The 18,995-nt window shown below is 36.3% G+C and overlaps 1 protein-coding gene across 1 annotated transcript in view; it reads left to right on the forward strand.

Annotated features, from left to right (window-relative positions):
- LOC150109194 (serine/threonine-protein kinase A-Raf-like) overlaps positions 1 to 18,995 on the forward strand; it is a 344,481-nt gene that overhangs the window by 108,599 nt on the left and 216,887 nt on the right. Inside the window, exon 5 of the mRNA XM_090411929.1 lies at positions 13,669 to 13,772. Coding sequence (XP_090268055.1) covers positions 13,669 to 13,772 — 104 coding nt within the window. The remainder of the gene's footprint in view (positions 1 to 13,668; positions 13,773 to 18,995) is intronic.

The following is an 18,995-nucleotide window of genomic DNA, read 5'->3' on the forward strand; positions in this document are numbered from 1 at the left end:
AAGTAAGTCTACTTCCAACAAATACCTAATCTAACTAGGAAAGAGTACCCACCTTTTAATCGTCAAAACCCAGAAATTCATCTCCAGAGCTAAATGAAGAGACACTTGAAACTTCTTCTAAATCAGAATCTGAGTCCCCATACAACAAATTGTACTCTGTACCATCCAGTGCAGAGGACAATTCCACACTTCTTAAATGATTTAACCACTGTCTCAGTTTTCAAAGCATCCCATGAAGCTTTGACCTACTCACAAACTTGTGAAATGTTAGTCTTCTTCCTGATGGCGTAACCTCAAAATCTGAACACTTCATTCAGCTGTTGATCTAAATCTCTGTATTAATAAAACCATTAAATGGTTTATTAATATAGACATCCAAAGGTTGAAGCTGACTAGTTAGACCTCCTGGAATTACAACTAACTGAGTTTTCATTTCCTTGAGTTTATTTGTAACATCGTCTGTTCTGTGAGAACGAAACTGATCCCATACTAGCATGGCAGGCTTCTTCAACAGTCCACCAGGACGCCTAGAACAAATTTTATCTATCCATAACTTCATTCCTCCTCCATCCATCCAGCCTTTCGTGTGAACATGTACAAACACACTCCTTTAAGCAGTTTTTCTTTGGGAAGCATCTTCCTTTTAAAATCAAGAGTGGCGGCAATTTTGTCCCATCAGCACAGCATGATAAAACAACCATGCAGTGAGTTTTTTCGTGCCCCAAAGTTTTAATAGTAACACTTTTAGTGCCCTTGGAATCTACAGTTTTGTTTGAGGGCACATCCAAAGTCATCGGAACCTCGTCCACGTTTCCTATTTGCGCAAGATCAAAATTTTCTCGTTTCCTTGCGTTAATGACAAATCGATGAAATTCAATCATTTTTTCTTCATATTCAGCTGACATCTTTTGTGATATTTTTGTTTTAGGCCGAATACATGGCTGGTTTCTCTTCATGAATCTTGAACACCATGATGTTGATCCAGTAAAGTTGGCGATCCCTCTGTTAGTGGCTATTGCTTTCGCTTGATGAATAATCATTTTTGTAGACACTAAAAGTCCTGCTTTTCTGTGGTCTAAAATCCCAGTATTCTGTTCTGGCCATTTTGCAGTTCCACTTTGTAGGTTATGTTTACTGTGAGTTGCTTTTTTTAAATCCTCTTCCTGATTCCGCCAAATTCTTATCATTTTCTCAGTTGGGGTGGTCCGAAATGCCTCTCTGCAGCCCTGAAAAGAAATTTAGAGAAAATTTAACAGCAGAAATTTATCACCGTTCACAACTGCGACAACAACTGGAAAGTTTAAACGAACAGGACACAGCTGTGATCGTCGATGTCAGCGCATGTGCATCCACTGAACTCTACGTCAGTATTTCTCAAAGTGTGGTACGCATACCCCCGGGGATACGTGGCAATTATCGGCTATGCATCATTAACGCATAGAATAAAATTCAATGTATCCGTGAAGTTTGAGATCGTAAAACGTTCCTATTGTATCACTGAATAAGGTACAGAGACATTTGCAGGCTGTGCAATATGTTTCTCAACAAATAGTGCAATTAGAGACAACTAGGATAAAAACGGCACTAATTAATGAATCGCATATCTGCCATCCCCACCCACAGAAAATGCTGTATGACTCGAGCAAAACCATATGTTGCTGGTGTGCAACATATGGTTTTGTTTGAGTGAACCTGTTAAAACGAAGAAATATATAGTGAATGTGTTTCAGATATTATATAAGGAATTCAGTTGAAGAGAATTAGCATTTCAACTCAACTGTTGGCTTGTCTTTGTCATTTAGTAGCACAATCTTTTGCTAATACCGCACCAATCATATGAACGCGGATATCTGATGTTTGAGAAACACTGCTCTCACATACACCGCAAGGAAGCAATAAAGAAATCGCGCAACTCGGAACAGAGAAAATTTCCAGAAATGAAAATAATAAAAAACTGAGTATCTGCATATAAGATGCACCCTGTTTTTCAGACCTATTTTCGAAGAAAAAGAGTGCATCTTATACGTCGGTAAATATGGAATGGAAATATTTCATATAATAAGGCTGGCAGATTAGAATCTAGCTGAATAAAGTCACATGGAATTAGAGTTAAATAGAACTAGAATATTCACTCAAAAGACCAAGTTAGCAGTTTATAAGGCACTTTAAAACTACAAACTTCTGTGATTCAGTCAGTAAAGATAGATTTGTCAGAAGACATGGGTTTGAATCTTGTCTAAAGCATGAAACTTTGTTGGGCGTTTTCAACTATAACCTGGTTAGCCCATCTTGTAAACAGAGATGGTAGATATTTTTTCATCCCAAAGAGACAGACATACCAGCCAGAGCATGCACACAATTGGCAGACAGGATTAATTAGGTTTCCATTTGGAAGTAACTCAATATTTATCGAGTTACTTGGCTATGTCAGGCTTTTGACCCTGTTATACAGAGCTTGAAAAACTTATTAAGATATAAACTCATTCTCTGTAATAATTTAGATTAGCTATGCTTGCAGATTCTTAAATACTGATAATGTCAATTTGTTTCTAATTGGTGCCATCTGTTCATTTTCCTAATTAACACTAGACCTTCATATCTATGGGCATCATCATATTTTTGATATACATCCTAAAGGAGTGCACATGATGCTGTAATAGTACAAAATGAAAGGTTTGCTGGTAGTAACTTCATATTTAGCTTAAATTGAAATTAGTCTCTTCCCCATCTGGTATTGTCAGATATTCTATTTTGGTCTTCTAAGGCGCTTCTAACTGCACTAAACACCTGTTTTGTCAACCTTTCCTCTCCCATTGCTTGACTATAGTTCTGTTCACTTCAGATTAGCTTTGAATATCTTCATTTTTAATTATTCTGCCATTCATGCCATATGTTCATTCCCCTAATTTTTCTCAGAACTCTCATTTCTGTTGTCTCCGGTCTTTGATCAAGTGTGTTTTCTAACTCAGCTCTCAGATTCATAAGTTAAAATTGGTTTGAATACCGTCATATACACAGTGTCTATTTCCATATTTAATTTGTCAACTTCACTAAAAATTGTGTCCAAATAGCTGATATGTTTTACTTATTCTGTAGATTTTTCCTTTAGGACACAGCTGATGTTTTCAGTGTTCCTGCCTAATGTTTATAGTCTATTTTTTTGTTGATTTTCATACCAAATTTATTACAGCAGTTATTCAATTTAGTTAGGGAATTCTGTAGACCTGTACTGGATTTAATTAGTAGTATAACATCATCTGCGAGGTGCTTAAGGGTCAAAGCTGTATAACTGAGAGGAGACCTCCACATAGCCTTTAAAGGAATGCGGAGACCCGACCAGGGCTTCTGACCTAATGTCCAATCTTCACCTTCTCGTGGTGCACCCTGGGTATCTACCTGGATACTGAACGAATGAGGATGGGCTGGCAATTTGGGATTTAGCCAACCAAATTGTATTTTTATTGGCTTAAACCAATATACAAAATGATGGTACAACATGACAAAATTTCATGCCAGCTGGGGCGTCGCCCGGTTAAAAAAGGCTGCCCGTTGTTTTCGTCAAGGAACCAGGGCTAACAGCGAAAAGTCGGCTACTGGAACAAATCTGAAAGCACACCCCAACTCAACATCACCAGACTTAAAGATTGGTACTATCAACATAAGAAGCCTAAATGGCAAAGAAATGTAGCTAGCTGTGAAACTGGATAACTCCCAGATCGGGGTGACTGGTACTTATACCAGTCATCCCGATAGTGGTGACTATTTGGTTGATTGGTATAATAGGGGTGACTGAAACAAAAAAGACAAAAACTGGTGAGATCTTTTTGATCAATAAATACAAAATGTTATATTCAGGAAATGACAAAGAAAAGAGGGAGACGCCATAGTATTCAACACAAAATACGAGGCTAATCTTCTTGAATAGCAGGCATTCTCAAGTAGAGTGATGTTGGCTAATATCAGAATGGGGAATTAAAGCGAATATCCCACAGAAGAAGGTTCTACTAAGGTAGAAGTGGAGGAATTTTTTGATGCTTTAGGAAAAGCAACTGACACAATGAAAAAGGAAAAGTTGGTCCTTGTTGGGGATCTAAATAGCAGATTACGAAATAATTGTTCAGACATACAAAAATATTTTCGGAAAATTTGGAGAAAAGAGCAAAGCTAATAATAATGGCAAATACCTGTTGGATTTCTGCTCAGGACATGGACTGGTTATTACTAACACCATGTTCCAACATAAAAATGTGCACAAATTTATATGGAGAGAAGAAGCAAGGAATAAGAAAAGTCTCATTGACTATGTTATTGTTGATAGTGATGTTTAATCCCTGGTGCAGGACACCAGAGTGAACAGAGGATTTGAAATTGGAAGTGATCACTATTTAGTCTTGAGCAGGATAAAATTGAATTTCATATTGAAAAGAATTACATCTAAGAAAGTTTTAAAGCGAATAAAAGTTGAGCAGCTCTCAGATGTGAACTGTAGACTAAAATACACAAAGATTATTGAAGAAAAAATGAAAGAGTTTGAGAACAGGAACCAAACCTTGGAGATTCAGTGGCAAGCCTTGAAGAAAACCCTGATTGTTTCAGCCAGAGAGGCATGTGGTGAGGTAGTCTGCAAGGATTGAAAGATCAGAACTCCATGGTGGACACAGGAAGTTAAAGAGGCAGTGAAGGAAAAGAAGAAAGCATATCAAAAGTTCCTGGCAAATAAGTCAGCTTTTGCTCTTAAGAAACAAATGTAAGAAAGTGAAACACTGTGTAAAACTAGCTAAACAAAAGTCATGGGAAGATTTTGGCAAGAACATAGAAAATAAATATTAAGAAGGTGGTAGGATTATTCAGGAGATTGTTGAAGAAGCTTGGAAATGGAGGAAAGAGTGCTGTAAAAAGAGTTAGAGATGATAAAGGTGATATGAAAAACAGGAGAAAAAGATATCCTTGAAGTATGGAGTAATTACTTCGAAAAATTGCTAAATGAAACAAGCAGTGATAGCACAGTGGTTAAAAACACTCAGCAGGCATACAGTCAGGAATACATATCCATATTTGAAGTAGAAAAAGCCATCAAAGGCTTGAAATATGGAAAGGCAGCAGGAGTGGATGATACTCGACCAGAAATGCTGAAGTATGGCGGTATAAAAGTCTTACAGTGGCTGCACTGCATAGTTCAGAATGCCTGGACAGAGGGACGAATTCCCAATGATTGGAGTGGAGCTCTAATAGTACCCATCAAAGGGAAATAAAACAATGTGAGAATTACAGAGGTATTTCCCTACTGAGTGTTCCAGGCAAGATCTAAGCAAGCATACTTGAGAAACGGTTGAGAAGAATTGTGGAAGAAAAGCTTGGTGAAGAACAAGCTGGATTCAGGCCAAATAGAGGCTGTCAGGAATAGATCTTCACTTTCCGACAAATAATCGAGAAAGCATGGTAATATAACAAAGATCTGTATTTAAGTTTTGTCCATTTGGAAAAGGCATCTGACAAGGTGCCAAGAGAGAAGCTATTCAATACGCTACAGTTATATGGTGTCAGTGGGGCATTATATCAAGCAATACTTAGTCTTTATTTGAGTTGTAAGTCAGCAGTTAGAATTGAAGGAAGTACAGGAAGATGGTTTAATGTTAAATCTGGTGTGAGACAAGGTTCTACATTATCCCCTCTGTTATTCATTATCTATATGGATCACATTATGAAGGAAATTGGTATTAAACATGATATCAGAATTGGAGATGTTAATGTCAGCTCTTTGCTTTATACTTCTAAATAAATCTGCTATAGGTTTGCACGATTCCCTGACTAAATTGAATAATTGTTGTAATAGATACGTTATGAAGGTCAGCATCAAAAAGACAATGAAAATAGGTAGAATTGGTGAAAATGTCAACTGTGTTGTGAACGGCGAACCTGTGGAACATGTAAAATATTTCAGCTACTTAGGCACGATTTTTAGTGAAGATGGTAAATTAAATATGGAAATAGACAACAGAATCAAGAAAGCTGGTATGGTAGGAAGTCAATTGAATAAATTCATATGGAATAATAGAGAAATTAGGCGGAACATTAAATTAGCTGTATACAAGACGGTGTTCAAACCAATTTTAACTTATGGATCTGAGAGCTGGGTCAGAAGTAAAACACTTAACCAAAGACTGGAGACCACAGATATGAGAGTCCTGAGAAAGATTAGAGGCGTGAACAGATCGCATCAATGGCAATATCATATTAAAAACGATGATATTAGGAAAGAACGACATTGTCGGCATACAGGAATGCGTTCGCAGAGCTAATCTCAGGTGGTATGAACACTTAAACAGAATGGGCAAGAAAAGATTAGCAAAACAAGTGTTCTCTGCCAGGTTGGCAGGAAAACATCCCAAAGGAAGACCAAGATATAGATGGATTGATATGGTACAATGTGCCTTAGACGATAGAAATATAAGGTCTGGTGTTGGAGTCTTGAGAAGTAACAGACTGATTTGGAGGAAAATTGTAGATAGGAAGTTAGTAATGATGTAAATTTTTCATGTTGTACTATCATATCCTGTACACCTCTTGAGGGTACATGTCAGGAATTTTATGATGATGACATCATCTGTATAAAGTAAAGAGCTAAGATTAACATCTCCAATTTTGATATCAGTTTTAATTCCACTTTGTTTTATAACAGGGTTCATGTGGGTAATGAATAACAGTCGAAATCTCGTCTCACACCTGATTTTAAATGAAGCCATCTTTCTTCCTATTCCTCTTTCATTTCTATAATGACTAGCAACTGAAATATAACTTATGTATTGCTCTATGATGTTCCATTTACACCATATACTTTTATCATTTTGAACACTTTCTCTTGAACTGTTTCATTCTTTCTTCAGTAATGTTGCTATTGTTGAATCTACACTTTACCTGTAAGAGCTATTCAGCTTTAATTCTTTTTGAAACTTTTTACATACTGTTCTTTTCAATGTGATATTCAGATCCAGTTTACACTCTTGTATCTTGAACTAGCATGAAGATATCACTATGAACAATGATGTCGTTAATGATGCAAAAGTTCTGATGGTCAGGTCATCAGAACCACTGCTCTGCTGAAGCAGGACCAAAAGTAGTGTGGGAACAACAGATCCACCTTTCCAGATGTCTGGGTTACATTGCATGGCAAACACAGCTGCATTGGATCTCAATGATGATGGTCTCGAAGACAAGTGAGTGAAAAGACTCAGGAATAGTAGAGCAAAGAATACCAGAAGAAAGTACAGAAAAAAGACAAAGAATGAAAAGGGCCAGTGGCATTGCTAGGAGAGGATCTCCTAACAATGATGTCCTACAGATGCCTCCCATCTATGTGAGGCATTAGGAGCTGGTTAAAAAAAAGCTCCAGTGTGTTGGGAGAATGATAGAGACTACCTGATATTTTGGCATTGATGTAAAAAAATCAGAAAGGGAACCATCTACTGAGACATACAGTGAATGGAGAGGAACTTGCAATACACTCACAAAAGGTAGCTTCGACTCACGAAGAGTATGACGAAGACTATAAGATGGCTGCATGGAAAAAAAGGCTACAGTGCCAGACTAAATTCAGACTATATGCAGTGCCAGAATAAATGCCTTGAAAATATCAAGAGCAACCATATGAGTTTCTCCAAATCTTTTCATGACCTGTGTTGAAAGGTGGGTGAGGTTAGCAAGGTCTGCTGTAGAATGAAAATGACAGAATCCATACTTGTGATCACTAATTAACTGATAATTCCATATGCAGTGAAGAAGTTGGTTGTTGATAACCTTCTCCATAGCTTTCAAGAATACCAAGATAAGGACAATGGGATGACAGTTTTTTTGGCAAAAGCTACAAATCTCCAAATTAGAGAAGCTATGCAGAGAAACGATTTCGGATTTGTGTTCATGCGATTCGACCCATGAAATGTGTGCAAAGATGTCTACATGTTAAGGCATTAGAGAAGAATAGAGATCTGCAAGCTGTCCAACTGCATCAGGCAGACTGCAGACAAGAGTATACAAAAGAACAAACAGGTAGATTATTATGTCTATACACGAATGCTAGGAGTAGCAGAAACAAGGGGGGGGGGGTAGAGTGTTGCCTTAGTCAATATGTAACAACCTCAAATTGTAGGCATTAGCGAGACATGGCTATCAGAATCAGATATACTAACTGGTATTGAGTGTAAAGATACAGTATTTTTAGGAAGGATACAGAGGATAGTAGAGGAGTCATGCTGCTAATGATATAATACTTGAATCCAGTTTGAGTTCAGACCTATGATTGTAGTACTCGACTAACAATATTTCATGTGGCAGTGAGTCTGAAGCTATCTGGTGTGAGATGGAATCTAACAAGATCAATTACATAGTGGGAGTGTTTACAGACCTGGTGGATCAGTTGCTAGTGATGAAGAAATGGATCACCAAATAGAAAAGATGAGTGTGAAAAGAATAATCATAATGGGAGACTTTAATTATCCAAATATTGATTGGGTAGAATTAAATCTGATGAGAAGAATGAAAATGCATTTATTGAGCTGTTGTGGGACAACTTCCTCAAGCAGCGTTTGACAGAAGGAACTCGGGAGCAAAGAGTGTCAAAGGGCATTTCGGTTAAAGATGTAACTATTCTGCCTCCGGTTGGTGACTGATCATGTGGTACTCACTTGGGAAGTGACTAAGTTTATTAGTGTTCCATTCAGAAAAGGTTACATGCTTAACTACAAAGCAGGAAATTATGATCAACTGAGGAGTATGCTGAGTTCAGTGGAATGGGATCGTTGCTGGATGAAAAGAATATTGACAGTATGGGAAGCATTTAAACAATACTTAAATGATGCAATATCATTTAAGTATTGTTTGTGTCCCGAGAGTTCGAAGAATAAATAGGCAGGAGTCAAATTAATGTGTAATCTTATTAAGCAAGAGATTTGTAAGAAAGGGACAATGTGGAAGGAATACCGTGTGTATAAGGGTGACATCTGTTATAAATGTTGTATTCTAGCCTGCTAGAATACAATAGAATACTGTTGTATGGAAAACAAAGTCTGAGTATGAAACGAAACTGGCTCTGCAAGCTGAAGATAACCTCAAAGAATTCTGATATACTGCAAGTAAAAGAAAATGAATATGAAAGAGTAACTCTACTCAATGCAGATGGTGTGATGGTGACTGATGCATAAGAGGTTGTTCATTTAATGCGCTATCAACCTGGTGTATGAAGACAAGGTATTAGAGCTGTTGCACAAAGTGAATAAGAATTCTACAATAGGGAATGACTGGGATATCAGCACGTTTGCTTAAAAGATTGTTCACCTGAAATGGCTATTCCTTTGACCAGGCTGTTTAATATATCTCAGAACAGGGAAGATTCTGGGGATGGAAGGAATGTATGGTAATTCCATTGCACAGGGGTGGTGCAAGGACCGATGTATCCAACTATAGACCAATTAGTATCTCAGGAATAGTGAAGATTTAGGAAAAATTGGTTAGGGCTTGCATTCAGAATTGGGTTGACAGTGAATCTCTACTTTGCAATGAACAACATGGTTTACTAAGGGTAGGTCATGTTTTAGCAACTTGTTCACATTCTATAACAATGTTACTATTGAACTAGACAAGGGGAATGGATGCACCATGATATTTTTGGATTTTGCTTAGGGTTTTGACAGAATACAGCATGGTAGTCTGTTGCATAAATTGGAGAAAATGGGTTTGGATTATAGAATATTAGCGTGGATAAGAGGATGGCTGACCTGACAGATATCAAAAAGTGGTATATGGGGATGTGAGTCTGCAAGATTTAAGGTAACTAGTGGTGTACCACAAGGATCAGTGCTTGGTCCACTGTTATTTAATCTGGCCATTAATGATATTGAGAAGGATTTGACAAGCAACATACAGCTTTATGAATTCAAGAATAAGTATGATAACTGGTGTGTATTGTGTAGTATGTGGCCTCCCTCAATGAGTCTCTGACTCCCTGGAGGTCTCTCTCTTTCTTAATAATAATAATAATATGTCCACCCCAAACTGCAATTCAGCTCTCACAACATTGTACCATGATTAGCACTAAGTGATTCAGTAGTTCTTGAGGCAAACTGGCCCACTCTTCCCCAAAGCAAGGATAAGACCTTGTTTGTTTTATGGAGCTGGAATTTCAAGCAGCAGTACCATCTCCCTATTGCATCCCAAACGTGTTCTGTGGATTGAGATCTGGATTGCTTGGTGGTCATTCAATTCGATTAATATCCTCGGTCTTCAGGAATATCTCTACTGCTCGTGTACAATGTGATGTGGCATTGTCATCCATAAAAACGAATTCTTCGCCTACAATACCATGGAACAATCGAACATGATGTTGAAGAACTACATTGCAATATTGTTCACCAGTCATAGTCCCCTTTTCCAGCACTTGTAGTTTTGTGCATTTATTTAGCATAATGCATACCCACACTATGAACCCAGCACCTCCATATCTATCCCTTTCAAGAACATTCTCATGATGGTAAGCACTACCATTTTCATACCAGATCAAGTGCAGTCTAGAATTGGAGGAAAGACAAAAACAACTCTCATTTGTGAAGAGTACGTTAGCCCATTGGTGTCTTCTCTGATTTTTATGGATACAACATCACTGAAAATGTGCTCTATGATGCTCTGTGGATAAAGAAACACAGACTACAGGCCTTCAGGGATATAGACCTACTTGTCGCAGCCGACTTACCATAGTTTATCGAGATATCCATTAACCTATTCTTGAATAGGTTAATGGATATCTGATCAAATTTGCAAGCCAACCGGCCATGGTGCATCAGATACATTTTGCTGTTATAACCAAAAATCTGTTTTCATGCTCAGTGGTAGAGCAAGGGCAACCTCTTTGCAAATATCTGGAACACATTCCATTAGTTTGAAATGCTGCTCGGGGCCTTGATACAACCGCTGCGTGAGATTCCAAAGTCTCTGACAACATCAGTAATTCTGCAGCCTTTAAGCTTTCCAATAATTCTTCCCCATGTGAAATCATCTGGATGATGCTTTTGAGATGTTACAAGACATCTAAGTTTGCAACTTTATTCTTTCACATAAAGAGCTTCCTTCAAACACATTTTGCTTAGTGTAGCCCCTTTTACTTGTCGAATGCTACCATGCTATCGAAAATTTGAATGTGTACTCACTTTCTATTTGAAATTGTCAGTTAAAATAGTGTTCATCCATAGGTTTTGGACACCATCGTATGTGAGATGTGTTCCCCTAAATGGATATCAGATAACTGTAATAATTTCAACAGTTGTTTACGTAATTCACAATTGTTAAGTGTATAATGATGTTATTACATTGTCGTTTTCACCTATAATTCACCTCTATTGTTCTCCTTTGTGCCTACTGAGATATAACTTCTAAACGGACCTTCTGGGGCCATTTCCCATTTTGAGCTCTGACAAAATTTATTTGTTTATGCTGCGCCAGTCAGAGCTCTAGGATAGAAATCCTTATCCAGAGAAACCTTCCCAGAAATCAAGTAATACTTTATCTAGTTTAAGTAGGTAAGTAAATTTCAGCATTCTCAGTATACAGTCATGGCCTTGACAATCTTAAATTTCCCCTTTTCCCTCTAAGCAGTGGTAAAATTCAATCTCTTACCCAGACAAACTCAGGTATACATGGGAAAGCATGTTTATTAATTATCTAAGAACGTTACAATTTGAACAACACATATATTCAAAGCTAATCAAGATCAATACTAAATTACAAGTAAAGCAAGGCAATGGTAATCAAACAGGCAAGTTATTTATACACACTCATGATTCATCTAAATCACAAACATGGCTCTCGATATCAAACTAGATTACTGCTACTAACGGCCCATACACATTAACTTGGGTTTAGACAATTTATGAACGTAGACTACCAGTCCGATTCGATCGACATAACACAGGAAACTGTCTCTAAAATCTCACTATCTTCTTTTCTAATCTCTGTCCATTTTACACATTCGTCACTAATACATAAAATGAAGATTTATACGTTACCACCTTGTTAGACGATTTCTCGATCCTTCTGTCTGTTCTTTGTTATGGATTGTCCCTCTGTATGGTGATCTACTGCCACATGGAGTCACATGCTCGTCCTGAATTAGCCCCTTGTTTCTTCTGGGCTTATGAATTTTTCGCGTCGCTGCTTTTAACGCAATTTACCTTCAAAGGGAATCCTTTGCTGCTTTCTCATCGATTAGAACCAGACCGATGGCCAAAATGCGAAACACTGCCATCATCTTGTGCTTAACTTCTTCTATTCGCACCACTCAGCACCTGGAAACATGTTGCCACTATGCCATCTTCAGACGTCTTATCGGATATCAGCCATGCTGACCTGCTTCAGAACTACGAGCCAGAAACCCACGTGGAGGGCACACGCAACCGGGGAACACCACAGGAACCAAAACCAGAAACGTAAAAGGAGCCAAAAGAGAGAGAGAGAGAGTCAAGCCACATGAGTTCGTTTTTAAACTCTTCTATAGCGCCCTCTTCCGTACTCCAAGCTTTTCTACGATGCTTTCCTATTTGCTGTCACTGAACAATGTCACCTCCTCGCTGAACGAGGATCGAGCTGTTCGGAGAACGCAAATTTCGAGCACCTTCCACGAATGCCTACTCATCATTCGTTACGTCATCTTTGGTGGTCAAACTGCAACCTTTGAACTTTCGGTCGCACAACAATATGCGATTTTATACATGGCATAGCTTAATATTGATGTTTTTGAAAGTTTAAGATTTCCATCTATTTTAGACAATACTTTAAGCATAGTACAATCTAATACTTTTTCCTTCTTCGATTTCATTTTAATTTAGGATTCAATTTCTTCCTTTATATTTTAATTCCCTTCTTAAGCAAAGTTAACATCTGCATTTTCACATATTATGTCTGTTTTGCCAAGAGTACAAGTGTGCTTTTGCTTGATATTGTTGTTCTTGTTAAATCTTGAATGTTGCAGTTCTATTCTTGATAGAACCATCATTCAAGATCTAACAATGTCTGTCATTCATCATAAAGACATTCTCTTTTATGTGTTACCCAATGCCTGGATACTATGTGAGCTTCCAAAGACTCTGGCAATATTAGTATTTCTGCAGCCTTCTTCATGCTTTCCAATAATTTTTCCCCATGGAAAGTCATCTAGATGATTTCTTTGGGACATTATAAGACATCAAAGTTTGCAACTTATTCCTTCACAAAAAGAGCTTCTTTTAAACACTATTCACTTAGCACAGCATTTGCCTTTTATCCTGTTGAGTACTAACACGTGACCCCTTTGAGCATGATTTGAAAATTTTAATGTGTATTCATCTTCTACTTGAAATCGTCAGTTATACAAATTGCCACAAACATTGGTCTGAATTTGCAGTTGCAATCTTCAGAAATAGTGTTTGTCCTTAGGTTTTGGAGACTAGTTTATATCTTGTTTTCAGATGTTACCTTAATTTCTAACATTAAATTTGGATCCTCTCTCCTCATTAAATAATTGTTGGATATTGCAGGTAACATTATGTAATGTTATTGGGCTTTTACTTGTTTTTTATAACATTACTGAATTCAATATAATATTTATAACATAGTTTAAATTTATATATCTTTGATATTGCTGTTTTTTAGGTCCAAGTGAGACCTGGCCAGACAGTAAGAGAGGCTTTGTCGAAAGCTATGAAACGTCGTAAATTGACGCCAGAGATGTGTGTGGTTTACCGGTGCAATACCAAGTATGATGTCTTCCATGTTTAATGGGTATAATTTTGTATCCTTTATTAAATATTATTGTGATCACGTTAAAATCCCTTTTGGAACAGGTTCACTATTTTGGAAATTTATGAAGTTTTCCTATTAATAAATGATGGGAATAAACATCCTGCCAAACTTCTAATTTCTCCTTGGCTTTTGAACTAATTTTCTAAGTAATCAGTGAAGAAATTTTTACTTTTATCCATAAATGAATATTTCCATAAATATTGAAATGGTTAGAACATGTATAAAAGTAATAAAAATTTGATTTGATTACCTGCTTAATAAATATTATACATACAAAATTAAATCATTGAGAAGAAAAGTCTTTTTCCTCCTTGTAATTAATTGCACTATTAGTCAAACTTTAATTTTCACCAGCAGGGTTGTAATGTTTACAACTCTTAGAACAGAACTGAAGGGCTATAATAATGCTTTTGTGTTAAGTACATTCTTGTTTGATACAGGCAAACCTCTACTTATGAACTTTGAAGATAACAATTCATACTTACGAATATCACATGGACTACTAAATTGTGACCCCCAATTCATTTAACGAACACAAAAGCCCCCACACTTATGAACATTTTACAGTGCACAAAGTCCATTGATAAATTAATAAGATTAACAGTACATGAAAAAAAAAAGTATTCAGCTTATAAGCATTTACCTTATGAACGCATTTCAAGGAATGAATTTATGTTCATAAGTTGGGCAAATTGATCACCTGTATAGTTATTTCTTTTCTCTTGTCATAATACTTTATCTTCTGATACTTTCAAATTCAGAACAAATTGTCTGTACTCACTTTGTGTAACCAAAAATTGTGATGGCAAATATTTTGTTCTTCATTTGTAGATATAAGTAATAAAATACTTGTCTGCCTTCTTTATATGTTCATGATCAGTGCGAAAAAAAAATCAACTGTAAAAGTTTGCATAAGTGTAATAATTAGAAAAAAATATACTACTTAACTATTTTCTTTTAGTCTATGAAGCACTTTGAAGTTGTCAAAAGTTGTGTTTTGTTATGATTATTATTTATAGCTTATACATTATAAATATCAGTGTGCTCACCATTCAGCTCTGTGTTGCTTAGAGAAAGTAAATAGTCTGCCATGCTTGCCTTTCAGCTGTGCAGAAATGATGCCGCTACTGAGAATTCTGAAAGCTACAGTGATAAGAAATAATAATAAACAGAAGGTAAATGCATTTTGATAACAAAATGCATTTACCTTCTGTTTCCGAATTGGCCAAGGTGGTTCAGGACTGACCTTGAATTATGTGTTGCTACAGTATGAATTTAAAAAATATGATTTGTTTATGCACAAGTACTGTCATGGAAGGAATTTAAAGATGCACAGATTGTATTTTTTAAGAAATCCATAACAATGAAGTGTTCTAGAAGACAGCATTAGAAGGGATAAAAGAAAAATTGGTTCTGTGCATTTGTAGTTGAAGTGGGAAGGTATTGAATATCTCTTGCAAACACTAACAGATTTAAAAGGGAATGAGGAAATTATTGATGCCAATTCTCATTAATAGTATCCCTGGAAATATTTGCAGAAAGTGCAAATATCCGAAACCTAAATTTGTGAAATAGAGTGAACTAAATTAGTGAGAGATGGGTCATTAATCAACTTAATTTCTCTCCTGTTATTAGTGAAATATTTTTAGGGCATATAAGGGTGCCATCTCTTAATTGTAAGAACAGTATTCAGTGGTTGGTCTGATTAGTGATTTGTACAGAATTAATAGTTCTTCATAGGTAAATCAAAGCCAAATAACTGGGAGGAGACCTCCACTGGGAAGAGATGAGATCATCTTTAAGGATTGAGGATAACTGACTGGGAGTTCTGACTTAATGTCTAATCCTCACCTTCACGTGGCTCATCCCACTGTTAGGTATCCACTAGGGCACTTAATGAACAAGGATGGGTTGGCAATTTGGAACTTAGCTGACCAAATTGTACTCTCTATTGGCTTAAACTACAAATAATATGATGGTGCACAACATAATGAGATTTCATGCTTGCTGGGAAGTTTCCTGGTTGAACAGTCTTCACTGTTTTTGTCAGGGAACTAGGGTGAAAAGTGAAAAGTCAGCTGCTGGCACACACTCAAGCTCAACTTCTAGAAGAAGAATAAGCACCACATCAAAAGAACTGAAGATAGGAACTATCAATATAGCAGTATTAATGGAAAGAAAATTGAACTTACAGAAGAACTAGAAAAGTACCACGTGGACATAACTGGCATCACTGAAAAAAGAAGACAAAAACAATTAAGAACTTGCTAAATAATAAGTGTAGAATGTTATGTACAGGCAATAATGATCAAGGAAAGGAAGGTGTAGCAATAGCATTCAACACCAAACGTGAAGATAAACTTCTTGATTGGAAGGCGTAGCAATAGCATTCAACACCAAACGTGAAGATAAACTTCTTGATTGGAAGGCGGTTTCAAGTAGAGTTATATGGGCAAACTTCAAAATGGGAAAATGGACAATGAAACTTATTTGTGTCTATGGTTTCTCAGAGGAATATCTTGAGTGAATGCAGCAGGCAGCTGACATAAAGAAAATGGCAAAATTGGTCCTTGTTGAAGATCTGAACAGCAGAGTAGGAAATTAATCCCACCAGGTATATATATCCAAACGTTTTTGGAAAATTTGGAGAAATGGGCAAAGCTAATAATAATGGTAAGTATTTGCTGGGCTTTTGCTCAGACATGGACTCATCATTGCTAATACCATATTCCAGCATGAAGATGTGCACAAGCTCAAGTGAAGAGAAGATACAAGAAATATAAAAAGCCTTGGCTACATCATTGTTGATAGGTGATATCTTCATGCTGGTTCAGGATACAAGAGTGTATAGAGGACTTGAAATTAGAAATAACCATCGCTTTGTTTTATAGGATAAAACTGAATAGTATATAAAAAAAAGTTTTAAAAGGAAATAAAATTGAACAGCTTTTGCAGGTAAACTGTAGACTCAACTATACAAACATTGATGAAAGAATGAAACAGTTCGAAAACAAGAACCAAACCTTGGAGTCACAGTAGCAAATTCTGAAGAAAACATTGATTCAGCTAGGGAGGCATATTTGGTAGCTTTTTCTGTTCAAATTGTATGCAAGGATAGAAAAATAAGAATGCCATGGTATACACAGGAAGTTAAAGAAGAAGTCATGGAAAAGAAGAAAGTATACTGAAAGTTCCTAGAAAAGAAGTAGGCAGATATCGTAAAATAATACAGAGAAAAATAAAAGAAAGCTATGGGTGAAAGTAGCTAAACAAAAGTCATTGGAAGACTTCAATAAGAATATAGAAGGTAAATATCAGAAGGGTAGAAGAATATTCTTGACGCTATTGAAAAAGCTTAGAAATGGAGGAAATATAGAATGCTGTAAAAGGAATCAAAGATAATAAAGGTAACATTAACACAGAAGATAACGATATCCTAGATGTCTGGAGTAATTACTCTGAAAGACTGTTAAATGAAACAAGCAGTGATAGAACTCTAGTAGGAACTTTTCAAGAGGAATGCATACAGGAGTACATACTTGAGGTAGAATAAGCTGCAAAAAATTGAAATGTGGAAAGGAAGTTGGAGTAGATGATATATGGCAAAATACATAAATATGGAGGTGTATAAAAGTTTTGCAGTGGCTATACTGCATAATTCAGAGGGCTTTGTTATAAGATTAAATTACAGATGATTGGAGTAGTGCTCTTGTAGTACTCATCTCTAAAAAGGGAATAAAATGGAATATGAGAATTACAGAGGAATTTCCCTGCTACATGTTCCAGGTTAGATTTATGCAAGCATCCTTGAAAAGAAGCTGAGAAAAATTGTGGAAGAGAAACTAGGAGAACAACAAGCTGGATTCAGGCCAAATAGAGGTTATCAGGATCAGATTTTCTCTTTACAACAAATAGTTGAGAAATCATTGGAATATGATAAGGATCTGTACTTCAGTTTTGTAGATCTGGAAAAGACATATGACAAGGTGCCCAGGGAAAAGTTTTTCAAAATCACAGTTATATAGTGTAAATGGAACATCATACTGGATAATACGTAGTCTATATTTAAGTTGAAAGTTAGCAGTTAGAATTGATGGGGAACAGGAAGATGGTTTGATGTAAAATCAGGTATAAGACACATTACCTCTACTCTTATTCATCATCATTTGTATGGATCACAATGGGGGGGGGGACACATGGCATTAAACCTGGTATTAGAATGGGCAGTATTAAATTTTGCTGGTTTCTTTATGCAGATGATGATGTACTTCTAAACACATCCACTGCAAATATCCAGAATTCTCTGACTAAATTGAATAGTAATTGTAACAGATTTGGCATGAAAATCAGCAATAAAAAGACCAAAACTAAGAAAATAGGCAGAACATAGAAAGCTTCAGCTGCAGTCTGAATGCAGAGCCTATAAAACAAGTAAAATATTTCAGCTGTTTAGGCCCAGATTTTAATGAAGATGGCAAGTTAAATATGGAAATAGACAATGGAATAAGCAAAACTGGTATGGTGGAGAGCAAGTTGAATAAATTTGAAAGAAATTAGCTAAAACATTAAACTAGCAGTATACAAGACAGTATTCAAACCAGTTTTAGGTTATGGATTGGATTATGGATTTAGAAATAAAGCACTTGATCAAAGATTAGAGACCATAAATATGAGAGTTCTTAGAAAAATTATGGGCCTGAACAGATGGTATCGATGACTAAAAATGAATACATTAGGAAGGAACTTGACATTGTTTGCATTTAAGAATGTGTGAACAGGAATAATCTAATGTGGTATGGTCACTTAAATAGAATGAGAGAACAAGAGATTACCAAAACTGGTGTTTGATGTCAGTATGGCAGGAAAAAGATCTAGAAGATCAAGGTCTAGGTGGATTGATTCAGTCAAGAAGCACCTTTGAAGAATAAAATATTAGATATTACAATATTGGGATGTGCTGACAAGAAACAGACTAATTTGCATAAAAATTGTTGATAAGAGATTAAAAATAATGTAAAGTTAATCATGTGGTACTGTTTTAATAGCCTGACCACCTTTTGAGGATACATATCAGGAAATTGATGACTGAAGCTTTTCTGAGGCTTTACTGATTCGATATAATTTTTTTTTTGAATTGGTGAACCACTTATGATATGCCTACAAAAGAGGAAGAGTGA

Source organism: Typopeltis vanoorti, chromosome 2 (assembly GCF_054136105.1).
Source record: "Typopeltis vanoorti isolate ZY-2024b chromosome 2, IOZ_Tvanoo_1.0, whole genome shotgun sequence".
Taxonomy (NCBI): Eukaryota; Metazoa; Arthropoda; class Arachnida; order Uropygi; family Thelyphonidae; genus Typopeltis; species Typopeltis vanoorti.